The 22,868-nt window shown below is 40.3% G+C and overlaps 1 protein-coding gene across 9 annotated transcripts in view; it reads left to right on the top strand.

Annotated features, from left to right (window-relative positions):
• Positions 1 to 22,868, top strand: part of LOC144479878 (uncharacterized) — a 111,551-nt gene that overhangs the window by 36,465 nt on the left and 52,218 nt on the right. For all 9 annotated transcript variants that reach the window (XM_078198915.1, XM_078198910.1, XM_078198918.1 and 6 more), the window contains 6 exons: positions 473 to 509; positions 689 to 863; positions 2,831 to 3,207; positions 7,653 to 7,767; positions 15,951 to 16,070; positions 22,662 to 22,742. In XM_078198915.1, the coding sequence (XP_078055041.1) occupies positions 473 to 509; positions 689 to 863; positions 2,831 to 3,207; positions 7,653 to 7,767; positions 15,951 to 16,070; positions 22,662 to 22,742 (905 nt within the window). The remainder of the gene's footprint in view (positions 1 to 472; positions 510 to 688; positions 864 to 2,830; positions 3,208 to 7,652; positions 7,768 to 15,950; positions 16,071 to 22,661; positions 22,743 to 22,868) is intronic.

Raw genomic sequence — 22,868 nt, 5'->3', positions numbered from 1 at the left:
CCCAACAGGAAGATTACAAAGATTATGCCATATAATCAATAACATAAATCTGACGTTACCAATTCCTGCTCTTATCTGTCTTACCCAATCATCAGTGAACTGGTAAGAGTCATTAGTGTGATCAAATGAACCTAACGCTATCCTACTCCCGAGTGCCCATGTTGAATTCAGTCAGAAATAGATCCCATGGTCCTGAGCCCTGAAGTGTGTTAGTTATTTTAAGAACAGAAAGATTACACAAAAGGTACAGTTAATAATGGCTTTTTTGATGGCTGGAAGAGACACTGATGACAAAATGAATGTTAACTGCAATTATATAATGGAGACCTTAGTATTCAACACTAACAAACAAATTAGTAAGGCCACTAGTATATGACATTAGTTCATTATATTTAGGGAGTGAAATTTTAATGCAAAATTTAATGTTCAGATCTGTGTTAGTTACAAATATTTTCTGTTTTTTTATTTTCAGAAAAAGCAGCTGGGAACTGGGAGAAAGATGACATCAGGTAAAACTTTAAACTGTCGCTTTTCCTTATTATAGTGCTGACTGTCGTTTTATCAAGAGTTTTAAAAAAAAGAATCATTTTTCAAAAAGTGAAAATGTTTTTCATGTGCCTGTTAAACTTTGAACTTTAAATTTGTGAAGTCATAAGACTAATGTTGGGAAAATCATGTCTGTTTAAAGTTTGAAAGGCCAAAGTTGTGATTCTACAATTGAAGAGGATGATGAGGAAGATGATATATCTAGTGAAGATGATGATGTGATCCCTACAGTAGAATCTGTGGATGTTTGGGTAAAAAATACCAAAGATAACACTTACTCAGATCGGGAGCAAAATCAGCAAGCTCTACATCTGGACGTAAGTTTGCAATGTATTCCTAATATCCAATTTAATTTGATGTGGCAATTTTATTTTCTCAAAAATCTCCATGAAATTTTATTCTACACAATGCTGGATAGCTTTGCACTGTTATTTGGTCATGTTAAAATGTAGCACCTGTTGATCAAGTTTTAATCATTCTTGTAATACGGCATATAAATTATTGTTAGCAAAACAGACGGAACAACATGCTATTTTATTTCATAAAGGAGGCAATTTTTATGTCTGATATCTGGCTCCATCTCCTGTCTTCAGTTTGTCATTGCAGCCAATTTTGCTGGAGAAAAATACATGTCGCTGCAGTGGCACTTAACCTCTAGAGGAGTTTGTCTCCCTCACCAGTTATACTGATGACTGGATCACTGGGTTAAAACACAAAATGGTACATTTCTGAGCCATACAAAATGGGGAGGTCACAGGTTCAATCCCTGCTTTACACTGAATTGCCTAATGTCTACTTGGGTGACAACACCTCATATTGTGTTTCGGTGACCTGCTGCAAATGAAGCTTCTTGAATCCATGCCAGACAATCTGTCCAGTAAAGTTAAGTGCTGCCAAATTGAGATCCAAGTGTACAAAAAGACCCAAATGTGGCAGCATTTATTTTCCAAAGACATAACAGAAATGTTCAGTTTATTGTTATCGGGTCTTCACAGATATTGTTGTTTTTCGCATCTTGGTCCATACCTGTGATGGTAGTCACCAATGAGTGCAGATGCTGCTGTGATCAAGAGTCACTTTATTGCATAAACCCCCTATCACTGCAGCATTAACACCCACGGGTGGAGCTTCAGGTATCATTTTTGCACACACCAGGTGGTTAGGATCTTGAATGTGCTGTCTGAGAGTGTGGTGGAGGCAGATTCATTCATGACTTTCAAAAGAGAATTGGATCATTATCTGAAGAGGAAAGATTTGCAGGGCTATGGGGAAAGGGGGTGGAGTGACACCAAACAAATTGCTCTTACAGAGAGCTGGCATAGACATGATGGACTGAATGGCCTTGTACTGAACTGTAATTATTCTGGTTCTATGCATTCCAACAAAGTGCTGATTCTGGGTAACCCATATTTCTAGTACTGTCTCATAAACTAACTTTGTGTTTGTGAAAAATATAGTTTTCTGAAACAAAAATCTATTCAAGTGGTATTTCAGTATTAAATCTACGTTACAAAACCTGAGCCATCTCAGTCCAGTTCGTTCTGAAGTCATTGCTGTTGTCCTCTGTGACACTAAGCCAAGAATTGGATATGAACTTGATTGCTGCCAGTGACCTGTGTAGGAAGTGAATTGTCATCCATGGATACAAGCTTAAGTCATAATGGAAGTCCAATTCCTAGAAGGACAAGTGCAGTTGATGCATGGGGACATAGTCACCTCTAAGACCTTGAGTCACACACGACCCTGACTGGGACATAAAGATTTGTTCCTCGTTGTTGCTGGTCAAATTCTTGAAACTGCCTGTCTCACAGCATTATTGGAATATCTTTTCCACATGGACTTCAGTGGTTCCCAATGAGGATTATCGCAGGGATGAGGCCTTATCAGCAAAGTCTTAATCCAATAATATTAAAAATAAGTTTTGATGTCATTTACAGTGCGAGTTCATTGTTCATTGCTTATGCTGACAGAATGGTACAAAACTATGCCTTTCAGAGTAGAATAAGAAGAAAATAAAAGTAAAGATTACACGTTGGTGGAAAAAATATTTTATCTGTTATAGTTCCAGCAAAGAGCTACCAAATGGTTTCCTCTTGTATTGTAAGCTTTTTTTTCTCTATTTAAGTTATGACTTGGGTAAAGCACTTCCAGTTTGATTCAGTTCATGTTGGACTTTATTTGAATTTATACAATTAACTTGTATCTTTGACCTGAAACCACATATATTGAATGACATATTTTGAAAATAGCTTTCTAAAATTATTTTTAACTCTTTATTTTTCAGATTCCCTTCCTGTCAATGAACTTCAAAGCCAGTAGCTCTGAGTCTGAAAATGATAGCGTTGACAAGTCAAACCAAGGACAGGAATCAAAGGTGTCATCTGAAGGTGATAATTATGGTTCAGGGTCAAACTACAGTTTGAAACAAAACCAAAGAGATGTTGGACATCCATGTTACTCTTTGGCATCTGACAACCTGGAAAAAACTGTAGATGTATTTGTTACAAAAGTCCCACCTTCTCTGCCTGAGGATCCTGGACAAGTGGTGTTCTTACCTTCTACGGGTCCTGTAAAAGCTGCATTACCATCTCCTATGGATCCCAGTAAGGACATGTTCTCATCTTCTGTATCCTCAGTAGTGCAACCATCGTCATATGAAAGGTAAGGTATTAAAATTGAACAATTTGCAAAAATTAGTTACCTCCTCAGTGCTCAATTTTAAAATTTGTCTGGAGCTGTCTTTCAGCAGAATGTAAAAGTTATGCTAAGATTTGGAGTGCTTCACTAAGTTTTCAGCAATCTTTGTACAAAGTTTCACCATCAGACACCAACACACTTAAACTTGTTAGCTTCTTAAAGAAGGTGCAGTTCCAATGGCACACAACCAAAACACAGCAGAATGGAGAAGTCTGAAGGACAAACTCAATTTGGGCCATAATCCAATGAAGGATTTTGGGCAACAGCACAGTCAGCGTGAGAACACTTTAATACCTAATCTCTGGAAAGCGTGTGGCTTCATAATACACAGCTAGCTAGACAAAAAAATCATTGGAACCACGGTACCAACAGAAAATAATTGAACTATTCATTCCGAGGTAGATGCAAGCATCTATCGTTGACCTTCCTACTTTCATGTACTGATTTTGCTCACCTCTGGAGAATAGTGTAGCTTTGCTTACATTTTTATTCTTGTGGAAAGCACTTAACTAGGGGGAGCATCAAACATCCAATGGATCTGCACAGTTTAACTATACAATTTAACAAGACTCCGTGGCCTATTCCAATAGAACATGAAATACATGTTAATGCTTCATGTGGATGCGGAGAGCTCAGACTGCATTTAAAGTTCCAGTGATCACCATCTCCTGTGTTGGCGAGTTCAAATGAACAGTTAATCAGAATTGGTTGGGAATTGTGGAGTGCTCAAATGAGCCATGTCAGCTATCTAGGGGTGCCTAATCACAACCACGCAGCAATGCTGAATATCCCTAAAGAAATGGAAGAAAGGGGACAGATCAAAAGGCAGACGGGGAAAAAAATTTAAACCAGTTGGAATAATTCACATTTCGATTACTTGGGATTGGCAAAAGATGAAATAACCTTTTTTTTTAACCTGATGCCTGACAGCAGGGCTTATTCTGAGAAATGTGTTGATGGGCAGCAGATGGAGTTATTTCTTAGATACGCTGCTGTGACGGATTGCTTTCCCAGGTAACAAGTTCTTCTAATTTAGGATGCAGGTTTTTTTTACCTCTGTGTGTCATCTCCAGAGAGGAGAATGATTAATCACTATGTCTTTGATGTTACACAAGAGGCAGGGCACTGGGACTTGTCAGGAGTGCTATTACATTAGGGAATTTGGGTGTCTGATACAAAAGAGGTGGCCAAGATGTAGCTTGGCGTTTGCTGATGTGGTTGCCATGGGAACGCACAGATTTTATTTTTTGTCCTCGCTGCAGATAAATAAAACTGAGTTGCATGGTGCTAATCTAACCGAGGGGTTCAGACGCCCGAAACTCCAAGCACAAAGCTCATCTGGCTTAGCTTCAAAACCCTGCAGTTTGCAGCCTTTGGTATCTTTTCCCTGTGATGTGTTCGTGTGGGGGTGGTGTGATGGGTTTCTGCTCCTTAACACACTATGTCCTCAGTGAATGTGACTTTCACAGGAGGTCGGAATGTCTTGTGATGGGGTATTATTGCAACAATGCTTCCACCTCAGATATTAGTCCTGCCTTGTGTCATGACTTTCAGCGGAGACTCCTTCAATCCTGGCCTTTCGTCTCGTGATTTATTGGTGTAATGAATTCTAAATTCTGCCTGTCCTAATTTGAAATCTGGTGTCAGATGCTCCATAACCTCGTGTTTACTTGTGACTACTGGTGCACAATTAGAGTTTGTACACAAGATCTTGTGATTGCATGATTTTTTACCAAATCTCAATATTAATCTCAAAATGTGCAATCACTACCTGTTGCAAAATAATCAATTCTGTTGTATTTTAATCTACTTTCACTGTCGACAAACAGCCTGTAGAAGTGAAGTATCTACTTTCAATGCTCATCCACTTACTATGCTTAAAGAAGAAAGTTCAGTGTAACACAGGAACAGGCCCTTCAGCCCATAAACCTGCGCCGACATATGATACAGCATGGTGGCACAATGGTTAGCACTTCCCGGGTTTGATTCCCGGTTTGGGTCACTGTCTTTGCAAGGTCGGCGCATTTTCCTCGTGTCTGTGTGAGTTTCCTCCGGATGCTCCGGTTTCCTCCCACAGTCTGAAAGACGTGCTGGTTAGGTGCATTGGCCATGCTAAATTCTCCCTCACTGTACCCAAACAGGCGCCGGAGTGTGGCGACTAGGGGATTTTCACAACTTGTTAATGCAGCAGTGTTAATGTAAGCCTACTTGCGACAACAAATAAAGAAACTTTATAATCCAGGTCATTCGAGGCTCCCTGATGCAGCTTGCTTGTCTGGGCCTTGCCAATATTGGAGTCCATGGAGGGGAGGAATTCAGGAAATGGCCGGCTGGGTAGCTAAAGTTGCTTTGTGGAACCAGAAGGTGGACTCCAGCTCCTTCTGATTCTTTTTTGAGTACTTAACAGAGCCATTGGTGACCAATTCTGGTCACCACACTACCAGAAGGACGTGGAGGCTTTGGAGAGAGTGCAGAAAAGGTTTACCAGGATGTTGCCTGATATGGAGGGGATTAGCTATGAAGAGAGATTGAATAAACTGGGATTGTTCTCCCTAGAAAGACGGAGGCTGAGGGACGATCTGATAGAAGTTTATAAAATGATGAGAGATATAGATAGGGTGAACAGTTGGAAGCTTTTTCCCCAAGTGGAAATGACAATCACAGGGGGCACAAGTTCAAGATAAGGGGGGAAAGGTTCAGTGGAGATGTGCGGGTGAAGTTTTTTACACAGAGGGTGTGTAATGCACTGCCAAGTGAGGTGGTTGAGACAGTTACGTTAGCCACATTTAAGACTTATCTTGATAGGCATATGAACAAATGGGGAATAGAGAGATATAAGCGGTTGGTTTAGATAGGGAAATGTGATTGGCGCAGGCTTGGAGGGCCGCAGGGCCCGTTCCTGTGCTGTACTGTTCTTTGTCAGCCAGTTCCTGGATGTGGCAGCCAGAGCTTATATATCACACTCCAAGTAGACTTTATCAATTCAGTAGTTTGGGTCTGAAATGGACACAGGAAAATGTCCCAACGCAATTTAGTCGTGGCCCATGAAGATTATGCCTCTTCACTGCTAGCTTGGTTACATCAGCTATTTAATTACATGTAGGCCAGAGTGCCTAATAATCATGGAAATAATGTCACTCAACTATTCAAACCTTTTCGGAAATTTTAGCTTGTCATGTGATTTTATTTTCTTCTGATTTCCTTCTGAAAATGGTCTCACCAGGAACTGCATGCATAATGAACCATGAACCTGTAAATATTCTATATTTGGACATTGCCTGTCATTCTGATAGCTTGGATGTTATTGGATAATTATTGAAATTTATCATTTTTATAGCGAATATTTATTCACTCGTCAGTAATAAGTTTTTGCCTCATGTTAAAATACCTTTTCATTAAATCAAAAATTGTTATTTGTTTTCCCTACATGATATTCCAAGGTGTTGCTATCCATTTTGTATTTAAGTTTGCATGTTTACAAATTTAACCTATATTGCAGCATAGAGAAAAGAATTGAATTTGTATAGTGCCTTTCATTCATGACTTCAGGACATTCCAGACTGCTTCACAGCCAATTAAATACTTCTGAATTGTCATCATTATTGTAATTTAGAAAGCGCAGCAGTCAATTTTCACTTGAAGTGCCCTCAGTTGGTGAGAGGGACCACATAAATGTAACTCTTTTCCTTGTGAGGGTCACATCACTGGATGCAGGAATTTCTACCACAAGCCCAAACTGGCCTTGCCTGGTGTCCACGTGAATTTAGAAGCAGGTTGTTGAGTGGTTTGTGTTTTTTAACCCCACATCATTCCCCACTGGTAAGGAGATCACTTGTGACTGTATAGTGATACATAAACTGAGATCAGCTAATTAAGCCCAGACTGAGATTGAATTTGGGACATTTGTGGCTTGAATTTCACATTGAACAGTACCAAGATTAAATTTAATGACATATGAATTTGGATGGGTGCAATTTTTAAAGTGACTGCCAGAAATTTCCCCATACTTTTGCGTAATTGTAACCTTTCCAATATAAAATGTGAACATCCTGCGTTTGTCTCATTCCCATTCATCAATTTCAAAATATATAAGCTGGAAAAAAGTACTGTCAAATCACAATCCAATTCTTAAGCCAAAAGAGAAAATGCTGGAAAATCTCAGCAGGTCTGGCAGCATCTGTAAGGAGAGAAAAGAGCTGACGTTTCGAGTCCAAACGACCCTTTGTCAAAGCTGTTACAGCATCCGTAGTAATTTGTTTTTATCCAATTCTCAAGCATTTGTATTGATTTATAAGCACTTGTGATTATTTTGAAAAGGTTTCCTCCCAAAATGTAATCCAATTATGATCCAATAGTAAATATAATTTTACCATCAAAACAGAACACTTGTCACGTTCTCTGTATTACAGTGATCTACTGTCTGAGGAAATGGACCAAGCAAATAGTGAGAGCAAGCAGAATATGTTGTCTGATGCCATGGAAGTGCAGCAGGAAAAGCGAAACACATTGCAAGTGAATTCAGAGGTAGGAACATTAAGAAAATAATGTTTTGCAAAAATGAGAGAGAAATTCTTTGAAATTGGAGGTGTTTAATTAGTAGTTTTCACATTCAAGACACAACCAACCTACTTGAGACTCTATTAGTAGCAACTTTGAACCATAGAGGGCTCGATTTTACCATTTTCATTCTAAGTGCTGAAACTGGGCGCAATTCAGATCCGACTTGGAAAACTGCTTTCAGGCGCCCCCATACGCACTCAGCCTGAAAGAAAAATCGCGAGTCTGAATTGCGTTGTGGGCGGGGCTTAGCGCACCCGAAACGATCGGAGCTCTGAACTGCGCATGTACAGTTAGAAAAATATTTGAAAAAGTGCGCCCGTGTCAGATCACTCCCGGGCTGCACAAAGCGGAGAAAGCGGACCGGGAGCGAAAAGAGGGAGCGATGGCCCCCTTATCCACACTTCCACTCTTTCTCCCCTCCCAACCCAGACCGATCGCGACCCCTGCCCCCCCCCCAATGCCACCCACCAGAGATCCATCTGGCCTCCTCCCCCTCATCCCACCAGAGATACATTATATTCCTTCCCCCCTCCCAAGCCAGATAACGATCTGGCCTCATTCCTCCCACCCACCCCAGAGAATGACAGCGCCCGAATCAGACTTTCATTTAGCATGTCCATTTCGACCCGATTCCGGATTGGCAAACGCGATGGTAAAGGGGGAAATGTTGATACAGTTGGACGGGCAGTTCATCAATTCAATTTAAATGCATGCAATTGCATTTAATTCGTCGTTGCGCCCGTTTCAGGCGTGAATCGGATCGCGGCCATTCCCAGGCCTCGGTAAAGTGGCAATCTGCGCGGGCACGGATCGCGTTAACGGCCTCACGCCCGACTTTATCACGTTTTCGCACCCAAAAACGGGCGCGACGCAATGGTAAAATCGGGCCCAGAGTCGTGAAAAATTTGACCCATTCTAAAACAAAATTCTTAAGTTATAAGAACATCAGATACTGCATATGAACTTTTTGTGTATCTTTTCTTCTTGAACTGTTGTTCCATATGATGAAGGATATAATCATGAAGCTAATTGGGAATGAGTTCCAGGATATTGATCCAACTTCATTGAAAGAGTGGCAATGTAGTTCCAAGTCAAGATGATGTGTGACTTGCAGGTGCGAAGCGTGCAGGTGGTGGTAATCCTATGTGTCTGCTATTCTATATGGTAGAGGTTGTGGGTTTGGAAGGAGCCTCTGTAAGTTGCTGCAGTGCATCCTGTGGATAGTTCACACTGTTTCCACTCTGCACCAGTGGTGGATGGGGGTGTCAATCAAGCGGGCTGCTTTGTCCAGGGTAATGCCAAGCTTCCAGTGTCGTAGTTGTACTGTAAAAGCTTGGCTAGGGTCATGGTGCGTTCTGGAGCTCTTCTGGAATACAGCTGGGATGTTGTTAGGGCTCATAGTCTTTACTACATCCGTTTCATTCATCCGTTTCTTGGTATCACTTGGAATGAATCAAATTGGCAAAAGACTGGCATCTGTGATGCTGTGGACCTCATGAGAAAGCCAAGTTAGATCATTAACTTGACACTTATGGGTCAAGATGGTTTGCAAATGCTTCATCTTGTCTTTTGCACTGATATACAGGGCTTCCTCATCATTGAAGATGAGGATGTTTGATAACTACCTCCTCCAATTAGTTGTTCAAGTGTCGTCCACCACCATTCTCTTCTGGATGTGGTCAGACTGTAGGGCTTTGATCTGAGCCATTGGGATCACTCTGACTATGTTATGCTGGTTCTGCTGTTTGTCGTGTATTGTACCTTCACCAGGTTGGCAGCCAATTTTTAGGGATGCCTGATGCTGCTTCTGGCATGCTGTTCTCCACCACTACTGGAACTTGGGTTGGTTCCCTGGCTTAATGGTGATAATAGAGTGAGGGATGTGCTAGGTATAAATTATGGTTGAATACAATTCTGCTGCTACTGTTGACCCACAGAATCTCATGGATGCCCAGTTTTGAGCTGCGAGGTCTCCTGAATCTACCCCACTTAGCATGATTTAACACAATGGACAATGTCTTCAGTGAAGAAGGGACTTTGTCTCCAACAGGATGGTGGAGCGATCGCTCCGACCAATATTGTCATGGACAAGTGCATCTCTAACAGGTTGATTAGTGGGGATGAGGCCAAGTTGATTTCCTCCCCTCATTGGTTGTTTCACACTTCTGGAGGCCAAGTCTGCAGGTCTGTTCTTCAGGACTCAGCCAGACTCATGGCATGGAGCCGCTCTAGGTGATAGGGATTGACGTCCGTCATCAAGACTACATTCCGTGCCCTGGCTGCTCTCAGTGCTACTTGCAAATGATGTTCAGCATGGAGGAGCACCGATTCATCAGGTGAGGTTAGGCAGTAGGTGGTAATAAGTACGAGGTGCCCTTGTCCCTGTTTGACCTGAAGGAATCTAGAGTTAATGTCCCCAATACCACTTCCTCCCAAATAGGTTTCATTGTAATGTCACCTCTGCTACCTCTGTGCTGCCAGTGGGACAGAACATAAGCAGGAATAGTGATCATGGAGCCTGGGACATTGGCGATGAAGTATGATTCGATGAGCACATCTATGCCAGGCTGTTGCCTGACGAGTCTGTGTGGGACAGCTCTCTCAATTTTGACACAAGTCCCCAGATGTACACGGAGGACTTTTCAGGGTCAATTGGGCAGGGTGTGCCACTGTTATTTCCAGCAATTAGAACATAGAACAGTACAGCACAGAATAGGCCCTTCGGCCCACGATGTTGTGCCGAGCTTTATCTAAAACCAAGATCAAGCTATCCTACTCCCTATCATCCTGGTGTGCTCCATGTGCCTATCCAATAACCGCTTAAATGTTCCTAAAGTGTCTGACTCCACTATCACTGCAGGCAGTCCATTCCACACCCCAACCACTCTCTGCGTAAAGAATTAAGTTGATGCCCGGTGGTCCATCTATTTTTATTCTTTGTCAGTGTTCTGGTAGCAGTTTATTACCAACTGAGTGGCTTGCTGATAATTTTTTTAACTGCTAGATTATGTTTTGTTTCTAAGCAGTGGGATACGAAAGGTTTACTTTGCTATAAGGCAGAAAATAGTATCAGCCCAGTAAGGACTCAGACAGAACTTTAAGATGGAAAACATGAGTTACAACAGAAAGATTCGAAACAGTTGAGAACAGTTTTTTGTTTGACTATAAGCTGTGGGAATTATTTCTTGTTACTTTGCCTGAATATATTTGCAGTAAGTTTGTTTATTAAAACCGGAATGAAAGATTTCAGAAGTGTTCAAAAACTACTAAAACCTACTAGGGTTCCTTAGCTGCATTTATTATTTCCTTTGTGAAAATGTCGTGCTTTTTAGTTGCAACAAAATTTGCTTAAAATGAACAATATTTTAGCTTCTTAAGTGAAATTGGCTTACAGTAAATCTGCAGCGTTTTGTTTCAAAAGAGAGTGCATGTCTGGTCATGGAATTGTCTTTGTTTCAGCTGCATCGTTTATAGAAATCAATTTAGTTCACGCCCTTCATCTATGGAACTTTTAAAAGCTGAAATCTATATCAGTTTGTTGTGTCCACAGCTATTTTGTATAAATGTTAGAATTTGTTGCAGTTGAAATGTTTGTGGTTTTATGGATATCTAATTCTTAATGGACTGTACAAGTTATAAGTTAACCATTCCGTTAAGACTTTAAAAAAAAAAGTCAGTTTACAAGAATTCTGCAAACCTAGTTTGTGTAAGTTGCTTTACCAGTAGGATTTTGTAGCTCTTGCAAAGGGAGGAGATATCCGAAAAAGGGTTGTAGAATGAAGACTGCAGAAATCTGAGGCCATGGCATGTGTTTTTGTTAGGAAAACCTGCAAAAGATAATATCCTGATCTTTGCGAGTCTGATTTTCTTAGCTGTAAGATAACTTCTGTGTTCAGCAGATGTTATTGTGTTGCATTAATTCTACAGGCTGTAGTTTTGTGTTTAAAGTTTCCAGCCCTGCCTCCCAACCTTTCAATCAGTTGTGCAACCACTGAACTATTAGGCAGCAAATTCACCGGTGAGCTGTATTGTTGGAATTGATAAATGTATCTTGGTGAGATCAGTATAGATTTAGATTGTTTCTAGTTTGATCCTAGTGTGTATTGTATTGGCTGAGATGACGAACCCAACAATGGAAATATGTTATTTGGCGATACTGTCAACAGAATGAGGAAAGGAGTATTGATTAGAACAAGGGTTCTTACCCTGGGGCTCCGGTTCTGCTAAAAATTACCAATGTGTGCCATTGCAAATTACTTTCAAAGCCACATTTCCTAGTATTGATTTTTTGATTATTGATTTTAGGTCCCCACCATTCCACCACACATATATGAAAATTCAAATTGAAAAGGCATCTTCTCTCAGATAAAAAGTTTGCCAGATAAAATTATATTTCACATTTCCAGGCAGAGTGAGCACTGAAAGGAATCTGGTTTGCACAGTTAGACAATTGTGTAAAGCAGTGCTTCTGCAAACTTCAGTGAGTCACTGCACATAACATCACTGGAGCAGAATGAGCCATTGAGGCTGATGTTCAAATTAGAATGTGTAGTGAATTAACTCTGAGTAAGTGAATTAAGTCCATCTGCTAGTGAGATGGGCTGGCTTGTGGCCACATTCTGGGACTCGCACTGTTTCTCAGCTGTTTGTTTCAGCTTCAGGAATTGGGGCTCCTGACTACTTCCGTTTCTGTTTTTGTTATTTTCTTTGTCTCCCTCCTTATTCGATTGTTGATTCTGTCATTTGGTGTCAGAAGGTTGCTTTATTTCCCCATGTTCTAATATGCTGATTTATTATTTCTCCATTCACTTTACTGTAAACGTAAAGGAACCTCTATGTAGATAGAAAGTCAGGATGGGAAGGAGAGTGTGTATTATTTAATGTGGAGTTGGGAACCACCGTTTTGCTCAGTTCTAGCGCCTAGCAGATGGAGTTAATTCACACACCCAGATCTTTTCGTGGATCAAATTCTTCGTCCTACTCTGCCTGAACACCTTACACGTTCGATTTTCAACATGAAGTTGAAACTGCACTGAAGTTTGGAGAAGCACTGCTTTACACAGCTACAGTTGTCATAATAAATTGTTAGAGAGGGGAGTATTTGAACTATTGGAGACCCTTTTCCCTGTTTCTCAAATTTGTGCTTCCGTTAATCCAAAGCTCTGTTGCCTGTATCTTGACCCGCTCACTCATCATGCCTGTATTTGTCTCCCAGGACCTTGTTCAAAATTCTCATCCTCCTGTTTAAGTCACTTTATATTCCATCCCCATATTGGTTTGTTCCCTCATCTCTAAATAGTTTTCAAAGGGAGCATATTTTCACAAGAAGCTACACTGAAGAAACAGTTGGTGTTTCTTGGTGGGTTTAAAGCTATTGCAGCATGTTGCAGAGATAGGGAGGAGCAAAGCCAGCAAAGGATTTAAACATAAGGGTAAGAATTGAGGTGTTGTGAGGACTAGTAGCCAATATGAGTCAGTGAGAACAGGGTGATGAGTGAACAGAATATGATGTGGATATGACAAAAATGACCAGAGAATATTTAGAATGCAAGGCCCTGCACAATCCACCTATGCCTTGTTCTTCCTTTCTCCCCCTTTCTTACAGATGAATATTTAAACCCAAGCTTGAGTACCACAACCATTCAGCCAATGGTCAGTAACTGAGCTTAGCCACTCACACAGGCAGGCTCATAGTTGCAACATGTAATGCGCCCTAAACATAGCCTGCTGCCCATGCCCCTCACTCAAACCCAATACCAGCAAGTAAAAACAAATATATATATATATATATTTCATTGTGTAACTCATTTTTATACAGAAAAAAAGCTTGTGTTCTCTTGCAGAAGGTTGATGGAATTTTTGTAACACAAGCAAAAGGATTGAGAACCCCTGGGCTGGAGAACATTCTACTTGTAACCCAGTAATATTGCATATGTTTGGATGTGGGAAAGGAGTAGAATCCAATTTGGCTGCCACAGCCTCACAGTGGAATGATCTCCTTTGTCACTGTCAAAACTTGCATTTGGGGAGAAGTGGGGAGATCACTATCTATAGAGCGGTAATGCAAATTGAGTGCATAACTTTGGCAAAGAGGGGTAAAAGTACACAGTCTAAAAATGATTGCAAACTTCTGGCAGCTATTACTGGCAGCTCAGTGGAGGTTTAAATCATCAGAATAATTGACTCCTTTTGCAGGAAAAAAAACACATTTGGAAAGTAATTATCAGCACTAAGGACTTCAAATTACTCTTAATGAGAGAGAGTCTAAATTTGCACACATCTACTTAATTGACATAAAATGCAGTAACTTCAATGTTTAGCTACTTACCACTGAGATGATGTTAAGGAGACGCATAAGTTTCACAATTCATCTGTGTCATGTATTTCTGTTTGATGTAAATCTTTATTGGGATGGAAGTTATATTTATAATGTATCTCCACCTACATCCCTGGCATTGTTCCTTGAAGTGGACACGCAAGTTCACAAAAATGTTAAGTGGAGAAATTTCTGAATGAAGTTTGAAGTGATGCCAATTTTGTTTCCCTTATCCTTAAGAGGGAAATTTGATGTTCTTGCATAGTCATTGCAAAGTTTCCAATAACAATCCTATCAAATTAGCTTCCCAAACATTAACTTTCCTGTTTAATTTTCTATCCTTTATTGTGGATGATTGTTGGTGGGGTTTTTTAATACTCAATATTCACAAATCTTGAATCTTGGAGTAAAGATCAGAGTGTAAGCATGCATAAACATTGTGTTCCCAAAATGATTTTGGCTTCAAATTTTCAATCCTTTTTCATAACCGATGTGAAATATAATTTTCTACTTAAAGTTGGCAAAATTAGTTTTCCAGGGGTTAAAAGCACATTTGCTCTGTTATTGAGCACTGCTTAGGATGAAACAGTGAGGAATTTCATGATCCCAGATGGAAGGTTTGCTGGTAGGAGTTCAAGAATAATCATTATAATGTTGTCACCCTGTCTGCTGGCAAATAAAATTCCTAAAGGGAGCTTGGTGGTTATCGTCATTCCAGCAGTGGAATGACTGGAAATTCCTAAATACCCTCTCGTCTGCTCCACCCTACAGGTCCATCCAACTAACAGAGGGGACCTAATCCCTAACTTGTGTTTTTGACTACAGTTTATTTTAATCATTTGAGGAATTATCTTGGAAAGTACCACTTGTGTTTTAAAAAAAACATAGTTTTGTGAATTTTATTCAATAGTGGACCCAATTTTCATGTCAACATTAAAAGCGATTTGCACAACTCATTCACTCAATTCTTGAGACCTCAGTTACAGGCTAGAAAAAGCCTAAGATCAGGGACCCCAAATGTTTTTTCTGCATTGTCTCTATCTCTCTTAAATCTCTATTAGATCTCCTCTTAACCTTCTGTGTTCCAAGGAGAACACTTGTAAATTTCCAACCTTTCCTCATAGCTGGATCTTTCATCCTTGGTGACACCCTGGTGAACCTTCTTTGTACCCCTTATAAGACCTATTCATTTTTCCTGGACAGTGGTGCTCAGAATTGTCCACAGTGTTGACTAAAGCCGAACCTGGTTAGGGTCTGGATTTCATTGCCTGAGAGTGTGGTGGAGTCAGTTCAATCGAGGCATTGAAGGGAGAATTGGATGATTATTTGAAAATAAATAATGTGTAGAGTTACAGGCAAAAGGCAGAGAGTGAAATGCTCATTCAGGGAGTTGGTGCAGATACAATGGACCGAATGGCCTCCTTTTGCATTGTAATAATTCTGTGATCAATTCCTGTGAAATGATTTAAATGCAGCATTTTATGCTAACTGTACATCATTTTGGCTTTACAGAATGATAATGATATATCTTAATAAAAAAATTTAATGTAAAGATTGTTAAAAAATCACATGGGGAAAAAGGAATGCTTATTGTAAAAATGGTATATTTATAAAAGACTGGCTTATTGCTTTGTGTATAGTGATACAGACGTAAATGTCCTCAAAATTCATCCATTTTCAATCTATTCATCATAGAATAGAATTTTACTGTTACCTTGATAATAGCAACACCATATGTAAAATAAAGCCTAAATAAGAAATTATCAGTTTTATTATTAGGCCAAAACTGCTTTTAATTCAGTTTGTCATTGATGATATTTTTGTGTTACAGATAGAAGAAACATTGTTAAAATGCAAACTTAAAGAAGCTTCCGAGGCACTGATGGCATCTAATTTCAGAAATGCCCAGGAGAACTATTTGAATGCCCTTAAACTCATAAAAGAAAAAAAAGTAAGTTTTCCTGTTGGAACTTAAAATACTACTTGCTTTAACGTAATGAAATTTCCCTCAATAGGCCAGTGCAATGTTGCGGACTGGAGACTTTCCTATCTGGCTGTTGTGTACAATTTGATAAAGCTTTCATTAATTGATGGAAAAAAAATTGGAGAAAGGGAGCAACTTTATTTAAACCATTTGTCTTCCATTCAGTAACATGCAATTATAAATGACAACAAGAACTTAAAGAACTATTATTTTTTGTTCAGTGATAAAGTCAAACTTGGCAAATAATGGCTGTATTGGGAAACATTCAGCTTCGGTCCTTGTGTCTGTAAACATACTCACCATATTTTAGGTGCATCAGTAAAGGTAGCTGACCTAAACCAAAATTTGTTGGAAAGCTTCATGTGATTTCTCTGGATAAATCTATGTCGCTATTGAATGTTAGCTTTCCCTGGATTTAATTGCTGTGGATTAACATAGTATTTTTATATCAATTCCTTTGAAAAGGCAACAGATGTTTTAAAGTGTTGTACTTTGTTTTGTATTAGACTCACTACCATAAAGTACCAATATATGGAGGCAAATATTAAATCCTCTGTGAATTTTTCATGCTTTAAATTCAGTGTCCAATTTCAGAAGTTAGCTAGTCTTAGCTGTTCCTTTCATACCTATGGTCTGCCTTTGGATAAGGCTAAAGTTCAATCCTACTCTATCCAGCTTGCCTTCTTGGCTTGTACTATGAATTAGTATGCATATTGCTAATATTTGCAATGTTGAAACTGGCCCTTATTTTGTGGTTTTGGAAAGTAGTTTATTTCATGGAAAAAGTCTAGTTTTTCAGTCTAGACTATCACTGAAATCAGGGACCCATAATTTTCCTCAAAGATGACCTGGGTTACATACTTGAGAGTGTTTGCAAGGAAACAAAGTCTTTTCTGGTAAAAAAGAATCTGAAACATTGACACATTGTTATTCAGTTTCTTCCTACAAATTTTGAATTGAAGTTGATTTAATAAAATTGAGATGAATAACTTTAAGATGACATTTTTAACTTTATTGAAGTAAATTGATCTGTGATATTGCTCATAGAGTTATAGTTTTACAGCACAGAAAAAGACCCTTCGGCCCATCGTGTCTGTGCCAGTCAACAAGCACCTATCTATCCCAATCTCATTTTCCAACACTTGGTCCGTAGCCTTGTATGCTGTGATGTTTCAAGGACTCATCTAAATACTTCTTAAATGTTGTGAGGCTTCCCGCCTCTACCACCCTTTCAGGCAGAGTGTTCCAGGTTCCCACCACCCTCTGGGTGAAAAAGTATTTCCTCAAATGCCCTCTAAATCTCTTGCCCCTTACCGTAAATCTATAAGGTGTGTATCAGAGTATGTGCACGTGTCACTCTATGCTTGTGTTGCTAATTCTTTCTGGCTGTCTTTTGCTCTGCACTCAAGTGATTTATAGTTGAATTCCTCTTTGCCTTTATCTCTTTTGGGATTCTTCCTGACACCACCTGTGTTTGTCCGCCCCACTCTGTCGGCCGCATTTCAGTTCCATTACTGGTTTGCTCATTTTGTATGTAAACCTTTTTTAAAACCCCATTTTGTGCAAGAAAATGGCAGCCAGCACTTCAGAGGTGGGTATGGAGACTGGATAGGGAGAGTCGCCATCCATGGGGCTGAAAAAGAAACTTAGATTGGAGCTAGGGCTGACCTGGAGTTAAAAAGAGGAAGACAGTCAGAGACTAGTTCTATTAACATCCATTCATCATGGAGACGATGATCTGCACCCAGGGTGTGTGTTGGTTCTGCATTGAACATCGTATGTTGTGGCTTCAGAGGCCAATTCATGGGGCCCTTCCTCAGTTGATGAATAGCTTTGGCCCAAGGTTGACTAATATTGTTTTCCTTCTGGTGGGCTCTCTTTTCTGCCCTCTGGCCATTTTGTTTGTTGTTTGCTTTTCCCACGCCCTTCCTGATTGCTTTACTGCAGCTACTCTGGTCAGCAGCAAGGACTTCCCATGCATTGACTCTGATCTTGGTCAAAGTCTCACTTGCAGACAGCGTAATATTGCATACATGGATGACCTGTTTAGTCTTGTGCTGATAGCTAGCTCATCATCAAGCATATCTTTGGGGATCTGGTTGTGTCCCTGTCAGCTCACATGACCCAGTCAATGATCCCACAATTGACTTAAAAGGGCAAACCTGCACGCTGGTATGTCCAAGATCAGCTCTCTCTTGCCAGCTGATGATCAATATTTTGAGTCAGCAGAGGTGGAAGCAGTTCAGTCATCTTTGTGGCTTGCCATATGTTGCTCATACCTCGCTACTATAAAGAAGAGTACTGAGAACACAAACCTTGCACACGCAGCTTTGTATTTTGGTTAATTTGCTGTTGGTCAACACTCGACGTCTCACCTTTTATACGACAACCGCAGCCTTGGCAGTCCTGGTGCTGATTTTGGCATCAAGGGCCAGATTGTTTGTTCCAAGGTATGTGAAGCTGCCGACAACCTCCACTGTGTTTGTCAATGTTGATGGAAGGTGGTGTCTCTTCTCCTAGCCCATAACTTTGGTCTTCCTGACACTGACTGTCAGTTCCAACTTCTTGCAGGCCTGGGTGAACTGATTTACAAGGCGTTGCAAACAACTTCAGTATGGGATGCCAGAGTGGCATCAGCAGCAACTCATGAACTAGGACATTCTGCACTTTGGCCTTGGCATTCAGTCTTGCCAAGTTGAACAGCTTGCCATTGGCTCTGGCATGCGGATAGATACCCTCATTTGAGTTGCCAAAAGTGTGCAATAGTAGCTTGGAGAAAAATATGCCAGAGATTTGCACCAGGACGCAGCTCTACTTTACCCTGCTTGAAAGCCTCTGATGATGCTCCATTATAAATGACAACACCGTGTATGTCCTCATGGAAAGAAGAGATGATGTCCAGGAGTCGAGGCAGGCAGCCTGTTTTCAGCAACAGTTAAGCTTGTATCTGTTGATGACTTTGAAGGCCTTGGTGAGGTGTATGAAACAATGTAGAGTGGCCTGAACTGTTCACAGCACTTCTCCTGTAACTGCTGAAGTGTGAAGTTCATATCAATCTTTGACATACCAGCTCTGAAGCTGCAGTGAAACTCTTGGTGGATGTGTGATGTCAGAGTTTGCAGTCTGGCCAGAGCAACGTGTGCAAAGTCCTTCCCCCACAATGCTTTCAAGGAGATGCCTCAGTAATTGTTAAATAGAATAAATAGAGGAGAATTTTCTTTGGTGAAATCTAGATTGTGGGAAAATTACAGATGAAATGCTTTACTCTTAATGTTGGCTCTGAGACGGAGAGCAATAGGTATGAGGCAACATGAAAGAAGAGCAGTCACCGATGAATGAAGCAATTGGTATGGAGCAAAGATGAAAGGTGCAGGCTCAGGTAGGGAATAGATTCTGGGCCAGTGAATGGAGCATTTGGACAAGCTTCTCACCTTTTCTTCTATATGCTGCATCTTGGCAGCATCATCCCAGATACAAGATCATTTCATATTTACTTTGATACCTAGTGCAACCTCTCCTACACTGTTCCTAATCCCTCCACTATGTATGCGTGCGAGAAGTTTCCTGGGCGCGCACTCAAGCTGAAGCAGACTGTTTGTAAACTCATTGTCATCGTTGATGCCAAATTGAACTTTTGATCTCACATCCTCTCCATTGCTAAGATTGTTCACTTTCATCTCCATAACATTGAATGCCTCCACTCCTTCAATCTGCTGCTGAAATCTCAGTCTATGTCATTGTGACATACAGGCCTGATTAATCCAATATGCTCTTGGCAAAAATACCATCCATTACCCTCTATAAACTTCAGTTCATCCAAAACTCTGTTGCCTGTAAATATTATTTGCCAAACCCTGTTTGGCTACCACTTTGGCCATCGCTAACTTATTTTGACTCCTGGTCATGCCACCAATTTAAAACACTCATAGAATCATTAACATCATAGAATGGTTACTACGCATCTTAATGTTTCAATCCCTTAATGATCTCAACAGCCTCAACCCCCTTTTCCATCCCTGTATCTTCCTTCAGCCTGACAGTCTACCCTTTCCTATCACGTCCCCAGCTTTCTCCCAAACTATTTCTAGTTCTTGATTCTGGCCTATTGTGCAACCCCTACCATCTCCTCCAAAATCCGTGTGTCAGCAGTAAAGGCCTCTGTTTAGGCCCTGGATCTGCTATTCCCTGCATGAGTTCTCCTGCCTCTCGACTTCTCTTCCTTTAAGATTTTTAAAACCCACTTCTGACCAAGCTTCAGGTCACCGCATCTAAGATAGAAATTCCTCTTTTGGGCATACATTTATTTTTGATTATGCTATGGTGAAACACCTCGAGACATTTTCCATTGTTCAGAGTTATATTGAGGTAAGTTGTTTGTGCATTTGAAGTGAGGGAGAGCAGAAATTTTGTCTCAAATACTTGGGCCAAGGGAATGTGGGGAGAATCAGACAGAACTCACCTTTACCGAGATTTTATTCCGGATTGCTCATTTGTTCAGATTGGCCAATCTTTGCATTTTTGTTAAGCAAGAAAATCAAAGATTGTTCTCGGAGTTAAGATGCAAATTAACCATGATCAAATTTGATGCCGAAATGATTTTGAGAGGCCTTCTGTGGTTCGCATGTTTTGAATTCTGATTGTTCAAATATAAACATTAATATTTATGGTGTGAGCTTAGGGGTGAGAGCAACAGAGCTTTTATTGGGAAGTCTCAGTGGAAGACATCAGAAGAATGGGCTCATCAGTGTAGAGCTGAGTGGTTGACTAGCATTGGGGAAGCAACAGGATACCATAGGAGCAGGAGGATGTTGACATATCCAGGAGAAGTTGGACAGCTAGTCTTGGGGCTCCCTGGCTGAGAAATCAAAAGGAAGAATTGTGAATAATGACTAACTGACAGAATAGGTATGTAGTTTCTACAGACTATTCAGGTCTGTAGATTGAGTCATGGGTTTATTCTGTAACTGGCAGTTTCATATCAGAACTTTGATAAACCAACATTGCTCCAGCCTAATGACACTGGAGCCACCCTCTTTGGCCATTGCTGTACTTCTATACCTCATTAAATCAGGTTGAATTATCAGATCAGAAAGAAAATGCTTAATCCCGAGCTAAGCTTCATTTCGCCCTTCTTTTCCATTATTGAGGTCATTTCTCCCTTGAATGTTTTCTACTTCAGCCCCTCTGCTGCTGAAACTCTAGTTCCTACCTTCATCACCTGCTGACTCAATTTCATAGAATCCCTACAGTGCAAAAAGAGGCCATTCAGCCCATTGATTCGGCACCGACTCTCCAGCAGAACGTCTTACCCAGGTCCCATCCCCATAACCCCACGCATTTACCCTGATAATCCCCCTAACCTACAAATTTTGTGACACTAAGGACACAATCCTAACGCAGATTTCTGCCTCAACCCTCAAATTTCAACTCATCTACCATGTTGCTGCCTACATTCTCATATTTTACTAAGTCTCTCATTCCCATTTCTGCAAATTAATTTAATTGTTTTTCAAACTTACAAATGCTTCTCTGTTGTCCCTTTATCCTTTTCAAATTATTTTGCCCCTGCATGCACCCCGTGCTTCCCCTAGCTTCTCTCAGTTTCTCTTTGTTCCCCATTCTCTGCAGGTTGTAATTGGTGGTTGCTCTATTCAACCATTACACACTTATTCCTTGGAACACTATACCACAGGCAGGATTTTCTGGCTGCCTTTGCCCCAAGGCTGGAAAATCCCACCCAAGGTCAACAGACATTTGCCTGGTCCATGTCTCGCCCACTACGAATCCCGTGGCGGGCGGGACGAGAAAATTTGACCCCACCTTTTATTTTGCTTTCAGAAGCCTCCTCAAACCCCTTTATTAACTTTCGGTTCTCACAAAGACGTTTCACTTTCTTCCTACTCAACATCCACTGTTTGGAATGCTACAGATATAAAGATCGTTTTTTTGTCGTACTTAGATGTCAGTAGAAAAACAGCACTGAAATATTGGGCTAAATTAACCATCAGAGATTTGTGCAGATTTTTATGAAACCGATTCTTCATTTTTAACCATGCTTCATAGGACAGATAATTTGAAGAAATCATAGATGCATTGGGACTTGTGATTACATAGCATACAATTGCCCTTAGCTGCTCTGACTCTGTTTACAGGAACATATTTCTGCAGTTTGAAATTGAATTTCAGGACATTTTTGAAGGTTTTGAGTTAATTTTACACATTGTGTCCCTACAAGTAATGTATGAGAGAGTACAAATGCTGTAATTTATAGCATTCGGTGTGTGGTGGGCATGATCCTCTCTCTCATATAATACTAATTGTTTTTCAGGCATAAATAAAATGATACGGTTGTGATCAGGAAGATGTTATTTGTAAAGTATAACTTCTGACCGTTCCATAATACTGACGTAGCAGTCAGTGTGCTGTGCCATTTAGCCAAATGAGTTCCATTTCTGGTATTGTGTATTTAACTGTGTAGCCATTGTTCGGTAAAGTACTATACCTAGCAAATATTGAATTCTTGAATTTTAGTTAATTGCAGCTGATTTTCTGTTACAGGTGTATAACCTGACTACAATGGAGTACATTCTTATCGAGTATGCCTGTGGATTGTCATTTCTCGGAAACAATTTAATTCAGGTATATACTTTAATTGCATGTTAAAAGTGAGGAGGGTTCAGTCATTAAACCTTAAATATTAAAAAATGTTCTTGAAGGCCTTGTGGATCATGGGGCTCCCAGTGTAGCATTACGGTGCACAGCCTG

This window comes from Mustelus asterias, chromosome 27, assembly GCF_964213995.1.
Source record: "Mustelus asterias chromosome 27, sMusAst1.hap1.1, whole genome shotgun sequence".
In the NCBI taxonomy this organism is placed as follows: domain Eukaryota; kingdom Metazoa; phylum Chordata; class Chondrichthyes; order Carcharhiniformes; family Triakidae; genus Mustelus; species Mustelus asterias.
Note: the sequence above shows the minus strand (reverse complement) of the source record. Positions and strands in the feature narration are given on the sequence as shown.